The 25936-nt window shown below is 51.7% G+C and overlaps 1 protein-coding gene and 1 long non-coding RNA gene across 5 annotated transcripts in view; one reads left to right on the top strand and one right to left on the bottom strand.

The window, feature by feature from the left end:
* ADARB1 (adenosine deaminase RNA specific B1) overlaps nt 1-20542 on the top strand; it is a 142763-nt gene extending 122221 nt beyond the window's left edge. For all 4 annotated transcript variants that reach the window (XM_075998461.1, XM_075998394.1, XM_012780035.2 and 1 more), the window contains 2 exons: nt 15184-15362; nt 16643-20542. In XM_075998461.1, the coding sequence (XP_075854576.1) occupies nt 15184-15362; nt 16643-16822 (359 nt within the window). In that variant the 3' untranslated portion in view covers nt 16823-20542. The remainder of the gene's footprint in view (nt 1-15183; nt 15363-16642) is intronic.
* On the bottom strand, nt 531-1325 carry LOC105879659 (uncharacterized). Its single transcript, XR_012915315.1, has 3 exons — nt 1239-1325; nt 722-883; nt 531-625 (listed from the first exon to the last, which is right to left on the bottom strand). It is a non-coding gene; the product is annotated as an uncharacterized LOC105879659 (long non-coding RNA).
* Nucleotides 20543-25936: the final 5394 nt, after the last annotated feature.

Raw genomic sequence — 25936 nt, 5'->3', positions numbered from 1 at the left:
ATATGAAATATATGACAAAATAGAGTCTCCTCTTCCTCTCCTCCCCAATATCATTTCTAATCCTAAAGCCTAAAGCACATAACCAAGTCCATGCCCTGGGCCTGCCTGACCGGCGCAGAGAGCCAGGGCAGAGCTGTGAGGCTGCACCTGCCTCAGCACTGCCTCACGGGCAGCTTATGTGCCTCAGTTTCCTCATATGCCCAGAGGCAAGGATGGACCAGATGCCTGTGTGGTCCTTCTGGACTGGTCCTTTAAAAAAAAAGCGGCACCTCAATCTTTAGGGAGCAGAGTGTTACTGGAATGCTGGGCCAAGAAACAATGTCACTCTAGGGCCAAAGGCAATTTCAAAATGCAAACTATTTGAAATATTTTATTTTGCATAAGCGCTTCTTGATTTTGGAAACAATGGTGTTTTGTTGTTGTTTTCCTTGAAGAGAGTTCAGATCAGCAAAGCAGGTAGCTTCAAAGAAGACACCTTTAAGCGAGGTCCTTCCTGGAAGGGAGCCAGCAGGGGCAGTGGCAGGGGGAGAGAGGTGCTTTGCTCCGGCTGAATGAGCAAAGTTAGAGCGGCTGGAGTGAGGTCAAAGCAGATGGTGCAGCAGCCGTGACTGCAGACGGAGGGAACCTAGAGAGAGAAATGCGAAGGGGAGACTGTTGATGTCTGGGTCGCTCTTTTAAAACAAAGCAAAGCCTTCAGCACTTTCTCAGAACTTAGTCTTACATTTGACAAGTGACCTGAACAGCAGATCGGCCGGGACGTTCTGGTGTCTCCTGTTGTCCTCTTGTTGGTGTGCACGCTGTGCGGGTCTGTGTATCTGCCACGGTTGACATGGTGTCTGCTGTGCGTGTCACCCCCGGCTTTGTCATAGAGATCATCCTCGTGCTAGAGAGAGAGAGAGTGGCCGGAGCCACGTGAATTGTCGTGTCCTCAGGGAGGAGCGAAATGGACATAAACAAGCACATTCCCCGAAACTAGAGCAAGCCAAGCAGAGACCCAGGGGTGGCTATTAATAGCCCTCCAGTGTTGGGCTCGCTCTTTTTTTTAATGATGTCAAGGTTAAAAGAAAAGAATTTAATCTTCATTTCAGCCTAAACACCACATTTGCACTGTGCGTGAGAGCTTGGCGGAAAGCTGCGCAGTCTGCGCCTTCACTGTGGTACTCCACCATGGCTCTTCCTGCCCTGGGGGTGGCGGCCTCTCGTGCTTCCTCGGATCCACTCGAGTCTCCCGCCCGCACCCTGAGGACCGCTCCACTTCTGGTCTCACCCGTCGGCCCTCAGGACGGCTGCACTTCCGGTCTCGCCCGTCAGCCCTCAGGACGGCTCCACTTCCGGTCTCGCCCGTCGGCCCTCAGGACGGCTCCACTTCCGGTCTCGCCCGTGGGCCCTCAGGACGGCTCCACTTCTGGTCTCGCCCGTGGGCCCTCAGGACGGCTGCACTTCCGGTCTCGCCCGTGGGCCCTCAGGACGGCTCCACTTCCGGTCTCGCCCGTCGGCCCTCAGGACGGCTGCACTTCCGGTCTCGCCCGTGGGCCCTCAGGACGGCTCCACTTCTGGTCTCACCCGTCGGCCCTCAGGACGGCTGCACTTCCGGTCTCGCCCGTGGGCCCTCAGGACGGCTCCACTTCCGGTCTCGCCCGTCGGCCCTCAGGACGGCTCCACTTCCGGTCTCGCCCGTGGGCCCTCAGGACGGCTCCACTTCCGGTCTCGCCCGTCGGCCCTCAGGACGGCTCCACTTCCAGTCTCGCCCGTCGGCTCTGAGTCCGAGCCCCTCGCTGACTGGTCACTCCAGGGCTCCCGCTAGAATGCAATGAGACAGACAAGTGGGCGTAGCCGTCCCCGTAGGGTGGCTCCGGGGGCCCTGGGGACAGACAGGCTGCGCTGGGGCCACTGGGGGAGCCTCCTGTGGTGCCGGGTGTGACGCCGACCCCGTCAGTCACGAAGCGGCGGCCTGGGTATGCCGGGGCAGCGCCCTGACAGTGGGCGTGAGGGTGGCGTCTCCGGAGGAAGTGCAGGGGTCCGCGGGGTGAGCCGCAGGCAGGGCTGGGGCAGAAAGGGGGCCCTGCTGGAGCAGCATGGAGACCGTGACGGGCGGGAAGAGCTGACGTCATGTCTAGCGCAGCGAAGCACGGCGGCTTGTTGAGGTCGTGGCCTTGAGAGGAGAACCAGCCTGAATGGGAGAGTGAGTGTGAGAGTGTATGAGTGTGAGTGTGTGTATGAGTGTGTATGTGAGTGTGAGAGTGTGTGTGTGAGTGTCAGAGTGTATGAGTGTGAGTGTGTGTATGACTGTGTATGTGAGTGTGAGTGTGGGGGAGTGTGTGTGGGGGAGTGTGTGCATGTGTGAGGGTGAGTGCATGCATGTGTGTGAGTGTGTGGGGGGGAGTGTAGGGGAGTCTTTGTGTGAGTGTGAGAGAGTGCATGTGTGAGAGTGAGTGTGAGTGCATGCATGTGTGTGTGAGTACATGCAGGTATGCGTGGGTGCAGGCATGTGTGAGTATATGTGTGTGTGAGTGGGAGTGTGTGAGAGTGTGAGTGAGTGTGCGTGTGAGTGGCCAGGTAAGAGCACACGTGGAGCTGGGGGACGGGTTTCGGGGGGCGGTGGTCATTTTCCTCCTTGCCCGGGCGCTGGGGACCGGGAGTGCTGTGGCCTGTCTATGCTAGAACAGAAAAGCCACGCGTGGGATGGGTGGGGCCGTATCTGCTGCGGTGTGCAAAGTTGTTCTTATTCTCATCGGATAAATTTTCCGTCTGTTATACTTCCATACTATTTTTTTCTTCCCTTGCTTTTGCTGGATCGATTAAATAGTCTTTTTCCCTTTCTTCCCCCAGTGGTTTGGTAGCACTAAATTTTATTTCCATTCTATATCCACTGTTTACTTTTATTTTTAAAAACAAACATATTTAAACCACTTAAACATGTTTTTGTTTTGTTTTGTTTTGTTTTTGCATCAAGAATTAGTGAGTATTCATGAAGATCCAAACCTGAGAAAAACTGAAATTTGGGCTCATCTTTGCTCCCTGCTCCTCCCACCCTCGTCCTGCTGGAAGCTGGGACGTTGTGGCGCTTCCTCTCTCGGCCCCGCGTTTCACGGTCCGCAGCCGGCCGCGCATCAGCCACTGTCTGGGCTAAATGCAAGGGCCGCTGGCTTCTCTAAGCGCTGCTCTCCCTGTCCGATGCCCGTTTAATTCCACATTCGGATTTATTTTTCATGTTGCTGGAATGCATCCTTAACATGGGGGCAGAGCAATTTGCTGTTTGTTTCTGTTTTGTTTTTGGAAGAAATGCCTGCGTGTGGCACTCTGGGTCTGACTTGACCCTCAACCACACACGGGACATTGACTGCAGCCCACACAGCTGGGCCCCCTCTGCTGCCACCAGTCGTCACAGAGCCAGTGTGACTTTCTCTCCTTTGTAGGCATCCCTCTTTGTTTTCTCTCTGGCCGCATTCGATTGATCTCTTTCCCTTAAAATTCAGAAATTTTGACATTAAGCCTTGCTGTGTGGCTGGGTTTTCATCTGTTCCTGCTCACTACTCTGAACCCTTTGCTCCAGATCGTTGAATCTTTGGTTCAGGGAAATTTTCTTTAGTTTTAGCTCTCATTGCTGCATTTTCCCCGTCCTCTGTTGGCTCTGACAGTTCTGCTGTGCGGAGCTCGAGGGCCAGGTCCCTTCTGTTGCACAGTGTGCTTGCCGCCCTCACGGACTTCAGACAGGACACTGCTGGCTCCCGCCCGGCCATGCCCGGCGTCCTATGGGGCGCCCATGGCCAGCCTGCCCTCCCTGTGTTGCCTTTGCCCCCACACCCTTTGCCCCCATGCCCTGTTTGGCCTTGGTCTAAGGGTGACCCCAGCAGGCCTCCCCGTCTCTGTTAGGGTTCCAGTCTCCTGTGTCCAGGCAGAACATGTTTCTAGTGCCTGGAACTATCTAGAACAGAGTTTCCTGGAAGGAGTCCAGCTCCCCCTAGCTGGACACTGTCACCGTGGATGTGGTGACAGAGCATCTGCTAGAGGGGCCGACCCCACCAACCTTGAGCGTCTTCTAAAAACTCAAGAAGGGGACGCAGTTTTCGGTCGGCTTGATTAAGTTCTGTGCGTAGAGAATTACCTGTTTTATTGATGACACCTTTGAAGAGCTTTCAAAACAGCGATTGCTGTACTTCACTGAACGGTGTCTTCAGAAGGTGTCCTGGGGCACATGTGTGTTCATCGAGTCACGAGCCAGGTCCTTCACCCCGTCCTGGCGTCCACACTCGGCCCTGTGAGCAGGTCTTCCTCACCCCTTCGTAGCTGACAGGCACAGCCAGTGTGGGATCGCAGCCTTGCTCCTCTGCTCTGTAGCACAGGAGAGCTGGGCCAGGCCCGCCCCAGACAGCAGGGGATGGGGGTGCAGGTGTGTGTGCCCCTCCCCAGGAGCAGCAAGGTCACTGCACTGTGCCCAGCTCAGCCCCGTGCCACCTGCTCTTCCCCGAGTGCTGTGTCCACAGTCAGGACTGCCTGCTCTTGCAGCTCCCTGGGCAGTTGTGTGAAGAGGACCGACCTGGCCTGCAGAGCCTGGGTGACATCCCACTGTGCCCCTGCAGGCCTGGTCCCAGCTGACTATGTCCCTCTAGAGCAGGGGTCCTCAAACTTTTTAAACAGGAGGCCAGTTCACTGTCCCTCAGACTGTTGGAGAGTGCTCACTGTGAGCCCGGGACAAGTCGGCTGCTAAGCAGGACAGGCAGTGGTGGCAAAAACACCCGGCAGGCCAGATAAATGTGCTAGGCAGGTTGCATGTGGCCCGGGAGCCATAGTTTGAGGACGCCTGCTCTAGAGCACATGTCTCAGCTCCCTCCCACAGCCGGTGCATTAAAACCCTGGGGTCTCCTCTAAGAAAGAAAGATCAGGTGGCCAGAGGTTCTCCGTGCAAACCTTGGCACCTCCGTGGGATCAGTGGACAGCCGGGACGAGGTCGGGGAGTGAGGCCAGCCCTGGGGAGGGAGTGGGCTCGGGACGGGCAGGACATGCCCGACCGTCTTGCTCTGCAGACCCTCGTGCAGTGCCATCGGTTGCGTTTACTTCTCCGTCAGCTCACGCGTTGCCTTTTTTAAAGAAAATGCAAACCAAAGTCGAAGGTGCTCTGCTCCCGGCTTCAGTGGCAGGGTGGCTGTGGCCCCAGGGACTCAGCCCCCCCCCCCCCCCCCCGCGCTCACGTTGGCCGCTGTGTGCCGTCCGCTCCGTGACGCGCTGTGTGGTTTTCCTCACACTTTCTCTCCTGGTCCTCGCTGCTGCCTGTTTGCGGAACAGAAGCCACCTTGGGTCAAACTTGATCCTCTAATTAATGACTAACAGTTTGTACAGTGTGAACCCATAAGAGCCGTGAAATACCCGGCATTGATCATTATGTATAGAATCCGTTTCTGATCAGCCTGCTAGGAACCTACTGGAAAACACCTCCCAGGCAGAAATAAGCAGGAGTGCCGATGTTGGCTCTTCCAGGTTTCCAGTGTGCCGGTTTTCGGGCCAGTGCACAGCCTGTTTTATAGCTCTGAGAGTTCTGATCCAGCCGCGTAACCCACGGCGCCGAGGGACCCATCGCCAGCCGTGCTGCTGCTGTTGCATTCTCCATCTCTGCGCCGAGGCCTGCGACCAACTCATCACCTACTTCTCGCTCCGCAGCCCCGGAAAGGCGAGCTGCTCCCCCGTGTCAGTCCCTGCGATGCCGGGGGCCCCAGGGACTCGTAGAGACACTCGTGACCACGTAGGGGCCGTTCTGCCCCAGAAAAGGCGTAGGATAGTGCTGGGACCTCGGCCAGCTGTTTGCTTTTTGCCTTGTTTACTCCATTTTTGCTAAAGGTGGCCTTTATTCAGCTTAAAATATATATATATTTTAAATTGTACTGTCAGGGTCTTATATTTTTAGCTATTTCACTGACTGTTTAGTTTTAGTGCAAAATGCTGTGATTTTAAGGTTTGAGCATCATTGCAACAGTAATCCTTTATTTTGATTTTGTTGTGGAGAAGCGGTGGGATTGCAAAGGAAGGTGACGTAACGTGAGCCTCAGCCCTTTGTTCGAGACAAATCAGTTCCATTGTTGTGGCTGGAGGTTCCCCACCCGCCGAGCCTAGGTGGGCACCCCCACCACCGACCCCTGACTCTAAGTGACAGGTGTGGCCTCGCGCCCTCCTGGGCCTGCGGGAACCCGGCACGCGCTGGGGGGACAGAGACGTGCTGTGCAGCCACCAGACACCCCAGGACCATCGCAGAACCGTGTCCAGGGGGAACCCGGGGCGTGTGGCAAGCAATGTCCCGGCAGCAGTCAGTGAAGTGAGGGGTCGGTGAGCGCAGGGACACCCTAGCCTCCAGCAGCGTGCCCCGTGACCCCACCACGGAGGGAGAGGCCGCCACTTCCCCTGTGCATGCTGGCCTGGCACCGTGCGTGGTCGGGGCCACCTGGCAGAGCAACGCCAGGGAGGGCTGTGCTGCCCCTCCCTGGCCGGAGGACGTGGCCGTGGCTGGGTGTCCCCTCCACGCTCGCCCCGAGTTAGGAACACGTCAGGAGGTCGGAGGAGCAAGCAGAAGGAATACGAGTGGATGGCTGTGGTCACACTCCGGAGGAGAGTGACAGCGCGGAGCAGAAAGCTGCGTGTGCGAGACAGGATGGCTCAGGGGGCGGAGTCTTAGTGACGGAGACCGCAGCAGTGCGTGGGGAGGTTCAGGCAGTGCTGAGATCGCGTGTTAATCCGAAGGTCTAGAAAGTGTTTATTCGGAACACTGTCTGGGTGGCAGTGAGCATGGTTCCGCTGACCTGTGGTGGTTTTGCAGTGCTAGGACACACATGGCCCTTCCTGGTGACACTATGCTCTGCCGAGGGGAGCTGGGTGGCGAAGTCACGAGCGGCTCACGTAGCCGGGAACAGAAAGGCATTGGGAGAAATATGAGGAAAGCGTTGGGAGAGGTGGAAAGTCCATTCTGAAGGCCGCATCTGTCTAGTACCCTTGAGAAATAGAAGAGGAAGAGGAGGAAATGACGGAAGGAGATTTCTCAGCACTGAGGAAAATCGTGAGTGTGGAGACGGAATGCACTAGCTGACTGAGTGTCGCGGAGAATTAACGAAGCGAAGCTCTGCTCAGCGTGCCCGTCCGGAACCTCAGACGCTGCAGGTAGAGCTAAGATGCCCAAAGCTTCTGGGTTGACCACGCTCAGTGTCAGGTTTCTGTAACCCTTAGCAGGACACCGGAAGCCAGAACTGAGCGGTGAAATGGCTTCCCAGTTTGGAAGAGACAATATTTTTATTGTAAAATTTTCTTCCCAGCCAAATACTAATCATGCCTTGGGCCAAAGTGATATTTTTCCAGTATTCAGAGGATGTATACTTTTAGCAGGAAAAAAACCCTTGAGGATACTCTAGCAAAGTGAAAAAGACACCTGAGAAGAGAAAAATATGGGATCCTCGTGCGTGCAATGAACAGGGAAACTCAGCAGCCACCCACCAATGCAATGGTTCCAAGTCAGAGTCGAGTCAGAGAATATACAGCAAAGAATGTCTTCAGGAGAAAGCGATTTACTTCGACAAGTAGCCTAACCAAGAAGTAGAACCATCCAAATGGCAGGGGGAAAGCAAACGCTTTTTTTTTTTTTTTTTTTTTGTGGATGACAACAAAAAAGTAAAGGTAAATGGAAATTCCAGGAAACCCAGAGAGCTATTCCGGAAGGGACTGGTTTGGATAACATGGCAGACAAAACTAAGGCGCGATTCTGAGCAACTCTCGGGAAACAGGATGAAGAGACAGCGCTGGAGTTTGTGAGTACGGCAGTGTTTTTCGCGCAGCTCGGGCTTGATGGCGCATTGACTCTCTCTTCTCTGTAAGGTGGTCACAGTGCACAGCCCTGGCATGCATCTTGTGGTCACTGTCGTGGGTAATTAAACCCAGACTCGTTAACTGTGCAGGTTACTTTCAGTGACTGCAAGGCATTGAAACTAAAAATTAGCTGTAAAGCAAAAATGCAGCCACTGGGGGTTAGACTCTCTCAGATAATTCTTAGATCAGAGGAGAAGCTGGAGCTTAAACTTCCGACCGTCTGAACACATGTACCAGAAATGGCAACCTGAGCCCCGTCACACTGAAAGAATTGATGCCTTGACTGGGTGACAGTGAATGACCTCAGCCTTTAGCTTCAGAGACCGGGAGTGACAGCCACACAGAGCTACACAGGAATGCAGGAAGAAGGAGGAAAACAGAACTGAAGAAGAGGAGAGGAAGGAAGTGGATAATATGGGAAACAGGAAAAAAGGTTAAAGTTAATCAGTAAAATCAAGAGGTGCTGATTTGAAAGATCAGTAAAGCACTGCCGGGTCTAATTAATGTCATGTCGTTAAAACAAATTCGACAAGGTGGGAACCGAGGCATAGCTACAGGTACGGAGGGGTCAGTAGTGCCCATCACCCAAGGTTTCACTGTCCACATGGTCAGTATGACAGTATTTTGAGAGAAGGAGAACACACAACCTTATTATAGTATAATGTCACAATTGTTCTATTAACATTATTACTGTGAGTCCCTTCCTGTGCCTAATTTATAAATTAAGCTTTATCATAGACACGTATGCACAGGAGAAGCACAGCGTGTGTAGGGTCTGGTCCTGTCCTCAGTTTTGGCATCCACTGGGGGTCTCAGGACAGATCTCCTGTGGGATAAGGGGGGGGGGCGCTGTATCTAAATTTCAAGAGAATTCTTTGTTCAACTCTGACACTTATAAATTTGAAAATCTCAGCAACAACAAAGGATAACTAAGAAGATGTAAATTATCAAAATTAACCCAAATAGATATATAAAATCTGGCAAAGGAAATTTTCCAGGGAAGACATTGAAAAGATTGTCAGCAAGTTACCTTCCAACAAATTCACAGTTTAATCATCAAAGAACATGTAATTCCACCTGTATATAAATGTGGGTCATAGAACAGGGCAGCTGACCTAATCCTAATACCAAAACTGGGCAAAACACAAGTAAAAAGAGAGCCACGGAATAGTACTACTTTATGACTATAGATGCAAAACTCCTAAATGAAATACTAGAAAGTGAAAGTTAGCAGTATACCCAGGAATCTAAGTATTGTTTAATCGTATTCCTATTATTATAGCTCATCCAAGGGTAGGTTGTAAGGAAGATCTGTGACATCTCCATTCATTACACAGAAGCACATCCTCATGCGTGTGCGTGGTCATGCGTGCGCGTGCTCACGCATGCCTACGTCTGTATATGACAGAAGGATATGCATTACAGTGGCAGTTCTCATCTGGGGAGAAAGAATTATTTTGGGAGGGTTTAAGAATCTTTAGTTTTTAAGAATTACTTGTGAAGAGGTTTTATTCTTCTTTCAAAGACAGTGGCCAGGGACCCACTCAAAACCATCCCAGTCAGAATCTCAGGCTTCCTAGCTAATTCTACTAAATGTATCCACATAAGAACCACAAAACTATAATGACTATCTCTGGGTTTTGTAGCTTTAATTTTCTTTTCTGAGGTTTATGTGAAAGAACAACAGCTCTCATATGCTGCTTGTGGTCATGAAAAATGGTATAAAATCCAACATCCATTCTTTTTTTTTTTTTTGAGACAGAATCTCACTCTGTCACCCAGGCTAGAGTGCCGTGGCGTCAGTCTAGCTCACAGCAACCTCAAACTCCTGGGCTCAAGCGATCCTCCTGCCTCAGCCTCCCGAGTAGCTGGGACTATAGGCATGCGTCACCATGCCTGGTTAATTAGTTTTTTTCTATATATATTAGTTGGCCAATTAATTTCTTTCTATTTTAGTAGAGATGGGGCCTCACACTTGCTCAGGCTGGTTTCGAACTCCTGACCTCAAGCAATCCTCCCGCCTCAGCCTCCCAGAGTGCTAGGATTATAGGCGCGAGCCACTGTGCCTGGCCTCAACATCCATCCTTATTAAAAGCTAGAGATAGAAACTTCCTTAAGCTGAAGGAGCCATCTATAGAAAACCCTACTGCTCTCATCAGGCCTGATGGTGAAAAGACTGAGCACTTTCCCCTGAGAGCACACATAGGACAAGGACCTTCGCTGGCGCCACTGCTACACAGCCTCGTATGGGTGTCGTGTCCGGCGCAGCGGGGAAGGGAAGCATCCGGCGCAGCCAGACTGTAAAAGAAACAACCTTTTTGGAAAGTTCAGCACACGCCTATTCTATGACCCAGCCATTCCACTCCTAGGTATGCACCCAAGAGAATGGAAGTAAATGCCCTTACAAAGACTTGTGTAGGAATGTTCTCAGCAGCTTTATTTACACTAGTAAGAGATTAGAAACTACCTAAACGTCCCTCTGCAGTTCAGTGGATAAACAAATCGTGGTGTGTGCGCCAGGCAAAACTATTTGACAATGAAAAGGAAGGTTTATGTGGATTTTGAGAATTTTCCACAATGAGCAAATATCACTTTTCAATGAAAACAGTATTTTTACAAATTAGGGTGTTTTTTTCACAGCTTTATTGAGGTACAATTGACATAATGAACTGTGCACACCTAAAGGGTATATAGTGTGGTAAGTTTTGAGGTATATAGATGAATGCACGACTGTCACCACGATAAAGATGAGGAGTCCACCCATCACTTCAAGAATGTCTCAGTGCCTCTTTTCAGTCCCTGCTCTTACCCCGTCTCCACCCCAGGCAACCACTGATGTGCGTTCTGCCGATATAGATTAGTTTGCATATTCTAGGAGTTTACATAAATGGGATCATAAGATATGTACTTCTTTGGTCTAGCTTATTTCCCTCAGTGTAAGTATTCTGAGATTCATCCGTGTTGTGTCTATCAATAGTTTGCTCCTTTTTCCCTGATTGGGTGGGGAAATGAGGAACTTTTCACCAAATGGTGTACTGGGCCACCTGAATATCTGATATGTTAAAAAATAGACTTGAATGCGTGTCTCACACCCTATACAAGCATCAACTCATAACGAATATGTTTTAAGTCTTTAAAAACTGCAACTATACAATTTCTAAGAAGACAAGATATGAAAACATCTTTGTGACACTGACTTAGGCAAACATTTCTTAGATATAATTCCCAAAGCATGATCCATCAAAGAAAAAATGGATAAATTAGATTTTATCGAAATGAAAATTATTTGGTCTAAGAGTGATGCTGTTAAAAGAATTGGAGGACAAGCCACAGACTGGGGAAAAAAAACATTGTTGAATCATATGTCTAATAAAGGACTTGTATCCAGAAACTATAAATAACTCTCAAGACTCAATAAGAAGTTAAACAACCCAATAAAAAATGTGCAAAAGTTCTGAAGAGTTTATTGAAGAAGATTTTGTCAGATGCTTTTTTCTGCTCTGAAATGATCATTTGGTTCATTTTTCAGTTTGTTAATGTGGTGACATTGATTTTTTAAAATGTTAAACCAACCTTGCATCCTGAAATAAACATTATATACTTATTATGTATTATTATTTTTATATATTATTGAATTCAGTTTGCTAAAATCTTCTTTAGAATTTTTGCATCTATGGTATACTGGTCTGTGGAGATAACTGATCTGTAGTTTCTTTTAATGTCTTTGTCAGGCATAAAATGAGTTGAGATGCATTTCTTTCCCAACTTTCTGGAAGAGTTTGTTTACATTTGGTATTAATGTTTCCTTAAATGATCTCTACTCTGATCTTAATTATTTCCTTTTTCTGCTTGCTTGATATTTCAGTTGCTCTCCTTTCTCTAGTTTATTTAAGGTGCTAATTAACTGATGTCATTGTTTGGAGACCTTTTTTACTGATTTTACAGAGTTTTAAAATTTTGATATGTTGTGTTTTCATTTTTACTCATTACAAAATGCTTTGTCCCATGAGTTATTTAGAAGTCTGCTGTTTAGTTTCAAAATACAAGGGGATTTTACAGATATCTTTCTGTTATTGATTTCTAATTGAGTTTCATTTTATAACATCAGTTCTTTGAGACTTGTTGAGACTTGTTTTATGGATCAGAGTATGATCTGTCTTTGTAAGTGTTCCATGAAAACTTGACAAGAGTGTGTATCTGCTATTTTGGGGTAGAGTGATCTATAAATGTCAGGCCAAGTTGATTTTGTTGTTTATGTTCTTACTGACCTTCTACTTGGTCTATCAGTTATTGTGAAAGGGGTATTGAAAAATCTCTTAGCTATAATTGTACATTATCTTTTTCAATGTTTTTCATTTTTTACTTCATGTATTTTGCAGTTCTTTGATAAGATGCATAAAATTTAGGACTGTTGGTTCCTTTTAATAAATTGATCTCCTTTATTGTTTTAAAATGACCTTCTTTATCTCTGGATATATTCTTTGCCCTGAGATCTGCTTTGGTATTAATATAGCCTCTTCAACTTTATTTTGATTAGTGATAGCACATTGTATCTTTTTTCTATCCTTTTATTTTAAACTTTTATATTAAAAGTATGTTTATTGCAGGTGGCATATATTTGGATCTTGCCCTCCCCCACTGACAGTCTTTGCCTTTTCACTGAGGCACTTAGACCATTTACATTTGTTGTGATTATCGATATGATTACATTTAAATCTCATCTTGCTGCATAAGTATCTTCTATTGGTTTCATATGTTCTTTGTTCCCTTTTTCCTCATTTTCTTCTTTTGCATTGAGTGTTTTTTATGATTCCCATTTAACTCCTTCTTGACTTTTGTCTATAACTTTTATGAATTTAGCGATTATTTTAGGGTTTATAGTGTACATCCTCATAACAGTCTGCCTTCATGTGAGATTGTATTACTTCACATACAGTGTAAGAAACTTACGATAGGATGCTCCCACTTCTCCTCCCCCAGCCATTGTGGTATTATTGTCATACTTTGAACTTTTGCATATGTTAAAAATCCCATTATTATTTTTGTTTCAGTAGTTAGTCAGCTTTTAAAGGGATTTAAATAATAATAATAAAACAAGTCTTATATATTTGCCCATGTGGCTGCCATGTCAGGGCTCTGTACTACTTTGTGTGGCTCTGGGTTTCCATTTGGAATCATGTTTCCTTCTGTCTGGAGAACTTCCTTCACAGTCCTAGTAGTGCAGTTCTGATGATGAAGTCTTTCAGCTTTGGGGTGTCTATGAAAAAGCCTCTATTTTGCTTTCATTTTTGAAGTATATTTTGATGGGCAAATACATTTGTGCTGAAGTGGAATTTTTTTCCTTTAGGCACTTTAAAGATGTTACTCTCCTGTCTTCTTGTTTGCATTGTGTCCAGTGAGAGCTCTGCTGTCATCTGTCTTTGTTCCTCCATGTGTCTTTTCTCTGACTGTGTTTAAGGTGTTCTCTTTATACTGCTATTGAGCAATTTGTTATGTGCCTTGATCTAGCTTTCTTCATATTTATTGCGCTTGGGCAATATCTTCATATTGTGCTTGCGCTTGGGAAATTCTGAGATCCGTAGGTTTGTTGATTTCATCAAAGTTGGAAAAATGTTGACTTTTCTTCAAATATATTTCTGTCCCCTTTTCTCTCTCTTCTCCTTAATGAGCTCTAATTACATATATTTGAGGCTGCTTAAATTTTTCCCACACCCCATGAATTTTCTGTTCTTCTGCTACTTTTCCCCAGTCTCTTTTTTTTTTTTTGAGACAGAGTCTCACTTTGTTGCCCAGGCTAGAATGAGTGCCGTGGCGTCAGCCTAGCTCACAGCAACCTCAAACTCCTGGGCTCAAGCAATCCTGCTGCCTCAGCCTCCCGAGTAGCTGGGACTACAGGCATGCGCCACCATGCCCGGCTGATTTTTTGTATATATATTAGTTAGCCAATTAATTTCTTTCTATTTATAGTAGAGACGGGGTCTTGCTCTTGCTCAGGCTGGTTTCGAACTCCTGACCTCGAGCAATCCGCCCACCTCACCCTCCCAGAGTGATAGGTTATAGGCGTGAGCCACCGCGCCCGGCCTCCCCAGTCTCTTTTTCTGTTTGTGTTTCATTTTGGATAGTTTCTGTTACTGTGTCTTTAGGTTCACTAATCTTTTCCTCTGCAATTTCTATTCTGTGTTTGAGCCCATCAAGTGTATTTTTCACCTCATGTGTATGTAGTTTTCACCTCCAGAAGTTTGGATGGGTCTTTTCATACTTTAGGTCTGTGTCTTCTAGGGGTCTTTGTGTGCTCTGGGTGGCCCCACTGGACGTGCACAGGGGCCCTTGCAGGCCCCGGCTTCCCATCTGCATTTCTGTCCCTCTGGTACTCTGCCCTATGGACTCTGGCCACCTTGTTTTCCCCGATTCCCAGTTTAGGAGGTCTGCCACACTGTGCCCAGGTCCCTTACTGTGACCACAGGCCTGGCGGTACCTTGGTTTTCACCGTCTGTTCAAGGGGGGATATGGGGTCACTGGGAGCAAACAAGGAGCTGGCACCAGGGACACAAGTGGCCCCCATGGGACGTGTAGCGAGAGAGCTGGGCGCCTGTGAGCGCCGTGTCCTGCTTGTGGCCGGCGGGCTTGACGGGTCCCCTCGTGTTGTAACATGTTGAAAAGACCCACATCCTAAGTCAGTTTTGACTGTGGTGGCCTATGGCACCTGCGTGACATGAACAGTCAAGCTCAGAGTGTGAATGGACGTGTGTGCTTTCAGTTCTCAGTTATCCAAGCGTCTTTTCAAAAACTTCCCACTCTGCAAACGAGCTTGTGATGAGCTAAGACAAGATAGTTTAAACACAGTAAGAAAACATGTAAGTGCGCTTGTTAAGACTCGGGGCTTCCTGCTGGCTCCCGGGTGTTGTGCGAGCAAAGCCGCGTGGCCCGGCCGTGCCTGGCCCCGCAGTGGCAGGGGAGCGCGTGCAGGGCGCGAGCACCAGGGCAGCGTGGACGGGAGGGGCAGCCCCCACCTGCACGGCCTCCTGGGGCTCTGACTTGCTCCCGGAAGCGCCCGCCATCTGCCCATCTGCCTGGCCCCAGCCGCGAGTGGCTGAGTCGAAGTCTCTGCAGGGTCTGGGGTTCCTGTTTTCCCCATGTCCTGGCACTGCTCCTTTTCTGTGCCGCGGGGACGCGAGGCCTCGGACACGGCAGGTGCAGCTTGGGTCCCCGTGTCCCTCAGCAGATAGAGCGAGCCCTCCCCGCCACTCCCTTCTGCGACCACGTCCCAGCGCCAGGTCAGCGCCTGGCCTCCCTCCGCCGTGTGACGGTGGGCTCGGCGTCACCTTCCCGTCTGCTCCCTTTCAGGCATCAGCAACGCGGAGGCGCGGCAGCCGGGCAAGGCGCCCAACTTCAGCGTGAACTGGACGGTGGGCGACTCGGCCATCGAAGTCGTCAACGCCACCACGGGCAAGGACGAGCTGGGCCGCGCGTCCCGCCTCTGCAAGCACGCGATGTTCTGCCGCTGGATGCGCGTGTACAGCAAGGTACCAGGCCAGGGCCCGCCCCGCAGTGTCCCCTGTCCCCAGGGCCCCTCTCCCTGCAGTGTCCCCTGTCCCCAGGGCTCTCCTCCTGGAACCCTCCGCACAGCTCCCTGGGAGAAGCGGCCACTTGGAAGCCACGTGCTCCTTCCACGTGTGGCCCTGGCTGCTCAGAGGTTACGGCCACCCAGTTGCAGCCCTTCCCGTCCCTCCCACAGAGCAGGAGCCCTGCCCAGGGGCCTCTGGACTTTCTGAAACTTCTCTCACTGCTCCGATGCTGAAAACGATGATGAACAGGCAGGGCCAGTCACCCCCGTCCCCGTCCTTCTCAGCAGCACACAGGTCACAGCGGCCTCTGTCCACCCTCCTGGGGAGCTTTTAATCCTTTTGTTTTAGCTGCAGGGCCCCACAGTAAGACCTTAGAAAACAAGTCAGGATTTTGCTGGTTTTAACTTATTTTTAAGTGAAGCGTATAGCGCTTACTTATCACCAGGCCGGCACTGGACGTGGGCGTGGAGGTCACGCACGGACGTGGCTGGCTCGGGAGGGTCCTGTCCCCAGAGGCGCAGCCACCCGTGCTGGCCGCCAATCGGCCAAAAATCTGAGAATCGAGCCGCACGAGGGCTGCCTCGGCAATGCTCAGTGTGAGAAAATGCACAGGACACAGTGGTGCTTTTTAAATATGGGATTCGTTTTTCTTTCTTTTTTTTTGAGACAGAGTCTCACTGTGTTGTCTGGGCTAGAGTGCCGTGGCATCAGCTTAGCTCACAGCAACCTCAGACTCCTGGGCTCAGGCGGTCCTCCTGCCTCAGCCTCCCGAGCAGCTGGGACTACAGGCATATGCCACCATGCCCAGCTAAGTTTTCCTATATAGATTTTTAACTGTCCAAGTAATTTCTTTCTATTTTAGTATAGATGGGGTCTGGCTCTTGCTCAGGCTGGTCTCCAACTCCTGACCTTGAGTGATCCTCCTGCCTCGGCCTCCCGGAGTGCTAGGATTGCAGGCGTGAGCCGCCGCGCCCGGCCTGAAAGTGAGATTGGAACCGACCGTGTGGTCTGGCAGAGGCTCCAGAGCTGGGCTGCGCAGCTGCCTCACTGGGTAGCGGCGGGGCTGGGCGGAGGCGGCGGCCCAGCCTGGTGCGAGGCCGTTCACGTGACAGAGGCGCTTTCGACTGGGGTGGCCCCCCCAGAACCCAGTGCAGCACTAAATGCCATTTTGGGGTCCTACTAGGTTTTACTGTCACCTGCGGCCACCTCAGCAGCTGTCCTTGTCTGTCCTCTCGCAGGTCCCCTCGCACCTGCTGCGCTCCAAGGTCACCAAGCCCAACATGTACCACGAGTGCAAGCTGGCGGCGCGGGAGTACCAGGCCGCCAAGGCACGCCTGTTCACGGCCTTCATCAAGGCAGGGCTGGGCGCCTGGGTGGAGAAGCCCACGGAGCAGGACCAGTTCTCGCTCACGCCGTGACCGGGCGCCACGGGGGGCCGGGGGGCTGCGTCGGCCCCCGGAGCCTCACGTCGGGACTGGGGGCGGCAGCACACGCCGGGGAGGGTGGGGGGCGTCCGGAGTCGTCCCCGGGCGTCTCACCGGTGCAGCTGGGGGAGGGCGTGGGGGGCGGGGCCGCGTCACCGCGCAGCATCTCTCTGCCACCGCGTTCCCCTCCGAACTGCCCGGCGACCGCTTTCCATCTCCGTTCACGTCTGGGAATCGAGTTCTACTGAGTAGGGCTTCCTTAAGTTTAGGAAACTAGAAATTACTCTGTGTGAAATTCTTGAATAAATAATTTATTCAGAGCTAGGAATGTGGTTTATAAAATAAGGAGTAATTAAGTCAGGTCACTTTTATGCCACGTTATTTTAGTTGCAGAAGAGCAGCTGTAGCTGGAGGAGGTGAGGCGCAGAGGCAGGAGTAGCAGCCTGAGGAGGTCGTGTCACGCGTCGGAGCTTAGCGCCCGTTTCCCGTGGGCACTTCCGTGGTCGGTTTCCACGCCAGGCTTCACCGTGTCCCGGGAGCAGACTCCCAGCATGACGCCGGCCGCCCCGTGGCACGCACGGGGTCCCGCAGTCCAGACCCAGCCCCTATAGCCACAGCCTCCTCTAGAAGCTTCCGTACTCCTCGTAGGATCGGATGGTGGAAAAGTGTTGTTGGTTTACTTCTAAATAATCACAGAAAAAACACGCCAGTGACCCTGTGCTGGCCACTCACTCGGGGTTCTAGACAGTGCTCGGCCCCCGAGGGCTGGAAGGAATTGGAAGGGCCACGAGGCCTCACGGGGGCCCAGGGTCCCTCTGCTGCTCCCTGGGCCTGATGCGCACGGCCGCCCAGGGCGGGCCACGGGGCACATGCAGGCGCATCTAGGTAGACGGCCGTTCTTGGAAAATGCCACGTCAGGATGTTTTTAAATTATTCTTTCCAGCTTTATCAAAGACCTGTTTGAAAAGTAAAGAGCTTCCAGGCCGAGAGCCATGAGACTGCGGGTCACGGGCACAGCAGGGGCTGGACGTTGGCGGGGGGGTCCAGGACGGCCCCACAGAGGGAGCCATGGGGGGTCAGGGGCACGTGGTCAGGTGTGGACACCGCAGCCAGGCCCAGAGATCTGCACCAGTTGCCTTGTCACCCCCTCAGGGTGGGGGGCTGGGGGCTCTGCCGCTGGCGGGGCTCCACCCTCCAGCCTGGGGGTGCTGAGGGCCATCCCAGGGCCGTGGGCAGGGATGGTGCAGGGCCCACCCCACGGCGCGCCTGTCCCGAGAGGGACCGAGCTGTATTCCTGGACGCTTTGTGTCCTTTGTGGGTTTAGGAAGCCAGGAGCAGAAAGCGGCCTTCATTCCCGCCTGCCCCCGGGGCCGGGCCTTGGGGGGCCGTGCCTGTGCACCAGAGGCAAGTGCCACGCCACGGGCCATGGCACCGCAGGGCTGGTTCCGTGTGGCAGGAAGGGGTGCTCGTTGTTGGGGACTCAACCAGGTTCCATGGAGGGGACATCAGCCTCCCGCCAGCCTTCTCCTGCTGGCCGTCGGAGCAGGGGTCTTGCTTGGGCGGAACGTGCGAGTTTTCTCTGCACCTGCAGAGGAGAGGTGTCTGGGGTGCCGCCCCCTTCCCCAGAGCAGGCTCTCGAACACTCTAGACAAACATCCCATGAGTCCGTGCGTTTTTACTCTTGTCTCTATAAAGTGTATTTTTTCTAATGGGAATTGGGAGATAGACTTAGTTTTTAAAAAAAATATATGGGTTTTGGTTACACAGAACGGTGGGAATACATTCCACGTATGTATGAGGCTGTCCGTGTGTCTGGCTGAACTGGGTATGACTGTGCCCCTCGCCCCCAGCCCACCCCAGGTGAGCTGCAGTCTGGGCACGCACAGTGGGTCCAGCCCTGCGCCCTGGCGGGAGCACCCGCAGAGGTTCAGTTCAGGGAGCCTCGGCAGGGCGGGGCGGGGCGGGGGAGCCGGCAGGCGGGAAGCAGCAGCTCCGTGAGCCGCTCCCTGACTCTGACCGGGGCCGGCGCGCCCGGGGCGGCTGGGAAGGAGCGAAGGTGAGCGGACCCCGTGAGGCAGCTCAGGGACTCGGCTTCCAAATGCCCCGAGCACGCAGGAGCCTCCGTTACACTGGGACAGTGTCAGGAGGTGTCACTTTGCACCCAGGTCCTTGGTCTGAATCTTAGAGAACGGAAAGTTTGACACAACCAGGAACTTTCTGATAAAAATCCTGCAATCTGAGTACAGTTTGACAGGTAGGGGACAGGGGGTTTCTGTTTTGTTGTCAGCTAGACCTGCAGCATGAATTCCGTGGTGCCCGGGGACCACTCAGGTGCGGCTGTGCTGGGGCCGCAGCCCGCGCGGGTAGGTGGCGCTGTCAGGGAGTCTCGGGTGGGCATGTTCTGCGACAAGAGCCGGGCTCTTCCCAGGGGGACGGTCGTGGGGGGCTGGGGGGGCTGCCACCACCCGAGGCCCCCGTCACCTGCTCACAGCATCAGGGTGCACCTCTCCCAGCAAGGGGTGCCAAAGACGCAGTTTTCATTCGGAGTCTTAACCTCTCATCATCTTTTCCTGTTTTGGAGGTTTTTTTTGGTATTTTAAAACAATTATTTTTAAACATGCGAGCCAACATCTCACACGGCATTGATGTCTCTGGTTCGTTTCTGTGCAGCTGATTTCACGAGTCCCCAGGCTGCAGAGTAGCTGCTTCCTTTGTGGAGACGGCACTCCTCCCCGTCATTGCAAAGCGCCACGCCCAGGCGGGGCGGCTGTCTGTCCCCAAGGTGGGTGCAGATCTGAGGACGGAGCCTCCTGCGTCCCTGGGGGACCACACGCCCCTACCCCTTTTCTCAAACAAGTGAATAAATAAACGCAGCACAGGTGGGTCATTTCACTTCCAAAATATTGTATGCTGGAAACCCAAGGTCCGTCCCAGTCAGAATTTTGCTCCAGCAAGGTGAAGACAATTGGCTGACTTCCCCATCCCGGAATTCTGTGACATTGTAGGATCTCTCGAAAGATTCCTTCGTCTCGACCCCAAACTATGTAAACGGAAAGGGCAGAGGATTTGTGTTCAGGGTGTGTCCAGTTATGTATGTCCTTGTCCCCAACACGTCGTGTGACAATCTCCGTGAGTGTGAGGTGGCAGGTGGGTGGCTCGGTGGGCACTGGCCACGCGAGTTCTGGGGCTTGGGTGATGCCGGGGCTGGAGCACGAAGTTAGGGAAGCGTCTGACCCGCCCGCCAGGGACGGGTCAGGGTCAGGGTGAGGGTTAAGCGGACGGCGGGTCTGACTGGCTGAGGGCCCCGGTGAGATGCCCCCGCCGCCCGCGGCGCCCTTCCCCGTGTGCTGTTCACGGGCCCAGCCGAGAGCGCCGGCTTTGGCCACGGCCGATGCCGCTGGCATGCAGGGAACTGGTGGCCACTGTAGACGCGGACCCCAACGACTAAAGCACAGTCCACAGAATGCTAGTGAGTGAGTCCCCAAAGCTATTTGCTTTTCCGGGCTTTGGGCTATGTGCTTTTAATTTTTAATTTTAGAATCCGGACACTTCATATGAATGTAACTCAGCCAAGAAACCCGTTGCTCAGATCCCATCTCCTGTGTTCTGTGTGTATCCGTGTACATAGCACACGCCACGCCGCACCCCAGCATGAGACGCTGTCCTGTGCAGACAAAGGGTTTGAGATGTTCTCAATAAAACTACCTTTCACTACTCCCGCGTGGCCGAGGTCGTCTTTTCCTCTCACCTTGCTTCTGCCCTCGGCTCCCCGACACGTCTAGGGAGCGAGTCGGAAGACGTGGACAGACGCCTCTCGTGCCGCGGGCCTGGCCCCAGTGGTCTCATCACCTGCCAGGTGCTGCCACTGGGGACAGTCCCCTTCACTCCGCCTGTCACGTCTTGGCTCTGCACCTCTCCCCGGGGCACGTGGGCTCCTCTCACGCATGTGCGTGTAGGGGGTGTTCAGGGAAACCACACCGGGACCCACCCGTGAGCAGTGGCACAGCCACGTGACGTGGGGTTTCGTGGGGGGCAGGGGACACAGGGAGAGCCTGGACGCTCCATGGCAACCGGGCAGAGGCGGGAGAGGCACAGGCACCGAGCTGCACCGTGGAAGCGCTGCTGCTCCCAGTCACGACGGTGCAGAAGGTCGCTCGTCACAGGCGGAGCGGAGCGCTGGCTGCAAAGCAGCGTCTGTCTCTTGGTTGCAAAGAAACGCGTGTGGTGTGTGTGCGCGCGCAACACGCGAGGAGCGGTCTGGCAGGGAGGGGACTGGCCGTGCTCTGTGCGTGACGGGGTTTGGGGCGATGTCAGTGTTTTTCCTTTTTTGATTAAACACACCCACTTGTCTGCCGTCTCCACAATTAAGTGGCGAACTTTGGGAAATGTTTTGTAAAATCAGAAGCGCCGTATAAATGAAAAGCTCTATCACAGACAGCTTGGCCGTTCTTTTGCATCCATTGTGAACGTGTTTCTTTTTTTCACAATAAAAGGAACGTTCCAACGAAACCATGTTGCATCAGAAAAGTTTACGCTTCAGAGAAAAGCACGGAGGGAACAGCTCCTCCGCCAAAGTCCAGACCTCAGAGCAGGGATCCCGGGATCAGCCCCTCACAGCACCGCGGGTGGAAAACCCAGACTCCTCCGTGGTCTCCGACGGAATTGGGGAAATGGCTGCATTTTGCCAAATAAGATGAAAGTTTCGCTTCTTAAAAAATACTTTGTAGTGAATCTCAGAGCCTGACTTTAAAATTTGAGGTTCTTGAGCTTTGCTTCAGCCAAGGCGTTGAACGCCGAGCACAGTCAGGCGCTGTTCCAGGCTGTTCTCTCGGGGGGAGGACCGAGACGACGCACACGCTGGGCATCTGGGAGGTGCCTGGGAGGGACGGAAGAGCCGATGAGGGTGACGGGCGTGCAGCTGCGACCCTCGGTGCGGGCACAGGGCGAGGGGCTGGCCGCCCCACAGGCACCAGCCTGCTGCCGCCCAAGGCCAGCGTTCCAGGGACTTTGCGAGGCAGCGGCTGAACACGGCCATCGTTTAAGGGCACGTTGCGTGAATCTGAGAGTAAAGGTAACGGTTACCCGGATCCTGTCACTTCCCGCTCACCTTGCTGCAGTCCGTGTCCTCTCTGGGCCGCGCCGCCCCCGAGTGCGCTCAGTGACAGTCACAGGGAGCGCGAATCGGCTGCGGCGGGAGGCCTTGGCCGCGGTGTCCACGGACGCCCACTCAGCCTGCGCTGTGGGGGCAGGTGCGGACGCACTGAGGCCTTCCCGTGTGAGCGGCACAGGGACGCTGAAGACGTCGCCCTGCGGCTTCTGAAAACTCCAGCAGCGTAGGAACGAGGGCGGCTCCGACTCCGTCCTTGGTGCCTGGCCTCCCCTGGCGGGCGGAGTGCGCCAGCGTCCTCGTCATCGACACGCTCTCAACAACGCCACCGTGTCGGCCAGGACACAAGGGCCCCGCACGGGGCCACGGAAGCTCCTCGAGAACCGGCTCCCTGGGATTCACAGTAGAATGTATTTTATCGGTGCCCTAAAACTGTGCACCGCACCCTTTATGTCTAGAATGTACGACAGGCGCATGCACACGCGTGTGCACACGTGGTGGGAGGGGCGCCTGCTCTTTGCATGTCCTAGCGCCACTGGTCCCTCGTATGCTGGGAGCAAATCACGGGAGGGGCCCGGAGTCTCTGGGGTGGCCCAGCCTCCGGCGAGTGTCCCCATCCCTGGAGGGGAGTGGGGTGGGTTCCCGGTGCCTGGGCTCAGACCCCTCGGCCTCCAGGGCGGGTGGCACCGAGGCCCCGCCTTCCGCCTAGGCGCACCTCCTCGAAAAACGCCCTCGCAAGGAGAATGCAGCTGTGGAGACAAAGATGGTCGTGCTGAGCTAGAGATCCCATTAGGACATATTCTGATATTTTAGAACAGGCGGTCCAGGAATTAACAATTAACAGCTATTATAGAAGACTCAAGGAAACAAAAGAGAACCAGGCAGAATGTGGAGGAGTGAATGTAACAGACAAGCCAAGTAACAGACCGCGCGTGGGACGGCCGCGTGGCGGAGGAACGGGCAAAGTGGAAGGAGTCACGCAATAAACGCTTGGGGGGCGAAGCGCCAACGTCTGGCCAGTCGGCGTCCAGGCGCTTGGTTCTCCCACCCGGGGGGGGGGGGGGGTGCTGTTAGACCTAAAGCTGAAGCCGGCCGTGGGAACGGAGTGTGCCAGCCCTCCCGGGGGCGGGGGGGCGTTGGCAGAGAAGGGAGGGAGGTTTGGATGAAACGACGGCAGCCGCTGCTGGGGCCGGCATGTCGCGGGCACTTGTGACACCCATCTCTGCTTTCTTGTGTTTGGAAATTGGTTATAAGGAGTTTTAAAATGTTCTGGCACAGACTTTTTCAAGTGCCATTTCTTCAGTACTCTGAATGCTCATGGATTTTTATAGAAAAGCAAACACTTTAATGCTCTAAAACGTAAATTGTCCAAGTTTTTTTAAAAGAAAGATATTAGAAAGATTTTTTTTTTAAATAACAATCATTTACTTCCTCAGAGAGTCATTTAAAACACATTTTTGTGGAAACAAGTACTTTATGCACCAGAGGAATCTTATGTCACTGTTCACCCTGCTTGATTTTTCTTCCCGACACCACCCTGACAAAACTTGCATTTGTTTGTCTGTCCTCCTGTGAAATGCAAGTGCCGTGGGGCGGGAGACGTTGGTTTGTTCGCGGCTGTTCGCTGCACAAGCCTGTCATGCCACAGACATTTAGTAAACACGTTCTGAGTTGAAACCCAACTCTCAGGCTCACGGTGTCCCAGAGCTCTGCCACGCTAAGAGCCACGTGGAACGCAGTTTGGAGTGAGATGCTTAAATTGAGAAACAAAGTGTAGAAAATCTTGCAAGAGGTTGACAAAGCAAAAGTGATCAGTAGATTGCCGTGTGGTGGCTTTTAAAAAGCTAAAGTCGAAGAAAACACAAGCACTTCACGACCCAAGATGTAAAGTCTGGAGAACATAGTGTGGTGGGAGACTGAAGAATGCGGGGCTGCATGTGAGTTTTGTCTATTGGGGTGGAGGAATAGACATCCAATTAAAAAAAAATTGAAACAGTAACATAGAAAAATTAATGCTAAGAAAAATCAAGTAGGATGAACATATCAAAGATCTTACGTTAATCTTTATAAAAATCTGTTAACAAGATGTTAAAACTGATTAAATTGAGAATTCGACTTACTGTACTAGATTAAATGTGTCAGGCCTTGTGTCTGCTTGGTCCAGGCAGAGAACAGCAGGGCCAAGATGGAAATGAACAGCTGGCAGCCGTCTGACCTCGTGAACATTACCTCATGAATATTGAGTGTCTCATGAATATTGAATATCTCATGAATTTTGAATGTGATATGAATATTAAGTGTCTCTCCAGCCCACCCTGCCCACCTCTCTCAGGAGGTGACCTGCCTACCCAGTCCCAGTGTCTCACGGGCCACTTGCCTGTCTGCCCATCGCTCTTGTCTTCTGCGGATGAACCGAATACTCTCAATACTACAGACACACATGACACCGTGCCAGCCGTTGGACCCATGAGTTTTTAGCAGTATATCCCTTTTTTCCACTGGACACAAAGGAAACCTTGATTAAGATGCTTAACAGAACTAATGGAAGAGTATTTTTTGTTTTTTCTTTTTGTGACAGAGTCTCGCTCTGTTGCCTGGGCTAGAGTGCCATGGCATCAGCCTAGCTCACAGCAACCTCAAACTCCTGGGCTCAAGCAATCCTCCTGCCTCAGCCTCCCCAGTAGCTGGGACTACAGGCACATGCCACCATGCCTGGCTCGTTTTTTCTATATATTTTTAGTTGTCTAGCTAATTTCTTTCTATTTTTTTAGTAGAGACGGGGTCTCGCTCTTGCTCTGGCTGGTTTCGAACTCCTGACTTCAAGCGATCCTCTCGCCTCTGCCTCCCAGAGTGCTAGGATTACAGGCGTGAGCCACCGCGCCCTGCTGGGGGAGAGTTTTTAAATTATTTTTATACTTGGTTATTATTTAGTGTTTCGCTCCTGGAAGGTAGTGTTCAGTAAGCACATGTACACACGCCCTCACTTAGTGCATACCCTGAACATTTACCTGCAGTTCTCATTAAAATGTTGTAATTCAGAAAAGCAGTGTGTAGACTCCTTTTCTTTTAATGTCATATTATAAAATAGGTCAATTAATTATATTAGATACATGTTTTAAATCATGACTATTGCCTTCAGAAACTTATGTGTTCTACAATTCCTTTTTCAAGGGTTTTCCTTTTTATTATGTCTGGGAGTCAACATTTATTTCGATTGAAAAAGTAGGTCAGACTTTTTCTGACAGAAAACATTTCTAATTTGGTTCACTGGTTTGACAAGGAGGGTTAGGTTACACGGAGAACGTTTGCCATAAATAGAATGAACTAAATCTGCAACTGCGAGGTTTCAATGAAAATCTGTTTTTAAAAGCGGCATAATATTTAGGTTGGTAAGTGTGGAATGTCCAGTTTCCTCAAGTGCTAAGTTTGACAGTTGATACAGCTGACATTTCACCCTGACACTTCTTGTTTTATCTTTATCGTGACGGCACATCCTCAGTCTCGCAAACACATGTTTTGGCTTGTGATTATCTTTCAAAATTTTTTTAGAGCAATTTTTGTGAAACCATGGGCAAGTCAAAAATTCGTGTTGTTTTCAAACGTGAGCGCCGCCATGGAAACAAAGCAGCGCAGGCAGCTCGGAATACCAACCACGTGTCTGGGAAGGGCGCGGCTAATGAACGCGCAGTGCGGGCAGGGTTTGAGAAGCTCCGTTCTGGTGACTTTAACTTTGAAAAGGAGCCACGTGGGCGACCTGAGACCAAGGTGGATGATGATGAGCTGAGGGCCCTGGTGGAAGCGAGTCCATCTCAACCTACGCGTGAATCAGCAGCAGGGTTTGACGTTACTATCCCAGCAATGTCGGACCATTTGAAACAAACTGGCAAGGTAAAGAAGCTGGATAGATGGGTTTTGCATGAATTAAATGAATGTCAGAAGAGAAATTGTCTTGAAACTTGCCTTTCTTTGCTGTCACGACATAAAGGTGAACCACTTCTACA

This window comes from Microcebus murinus, chromosome 1 (genome assembly GCF_040939455.1).
Source record: "Microcebus murinus isolate Inina chromosome 1, M.murinus_Inina_mat1.0, whole genome shotgun sequence".
Taxonomy (NCBI): domain Eukaryota; kingdom Metazoa; phylum Chordata; class Mammalia; order Primates; family Cheirogaleidae; genus Microcebus; species Microcebus murinus.
Note: the sequence above shows the minus strand (reverse complement) of the source record. Positions and strands in the feature narration are given on the sequence as shown.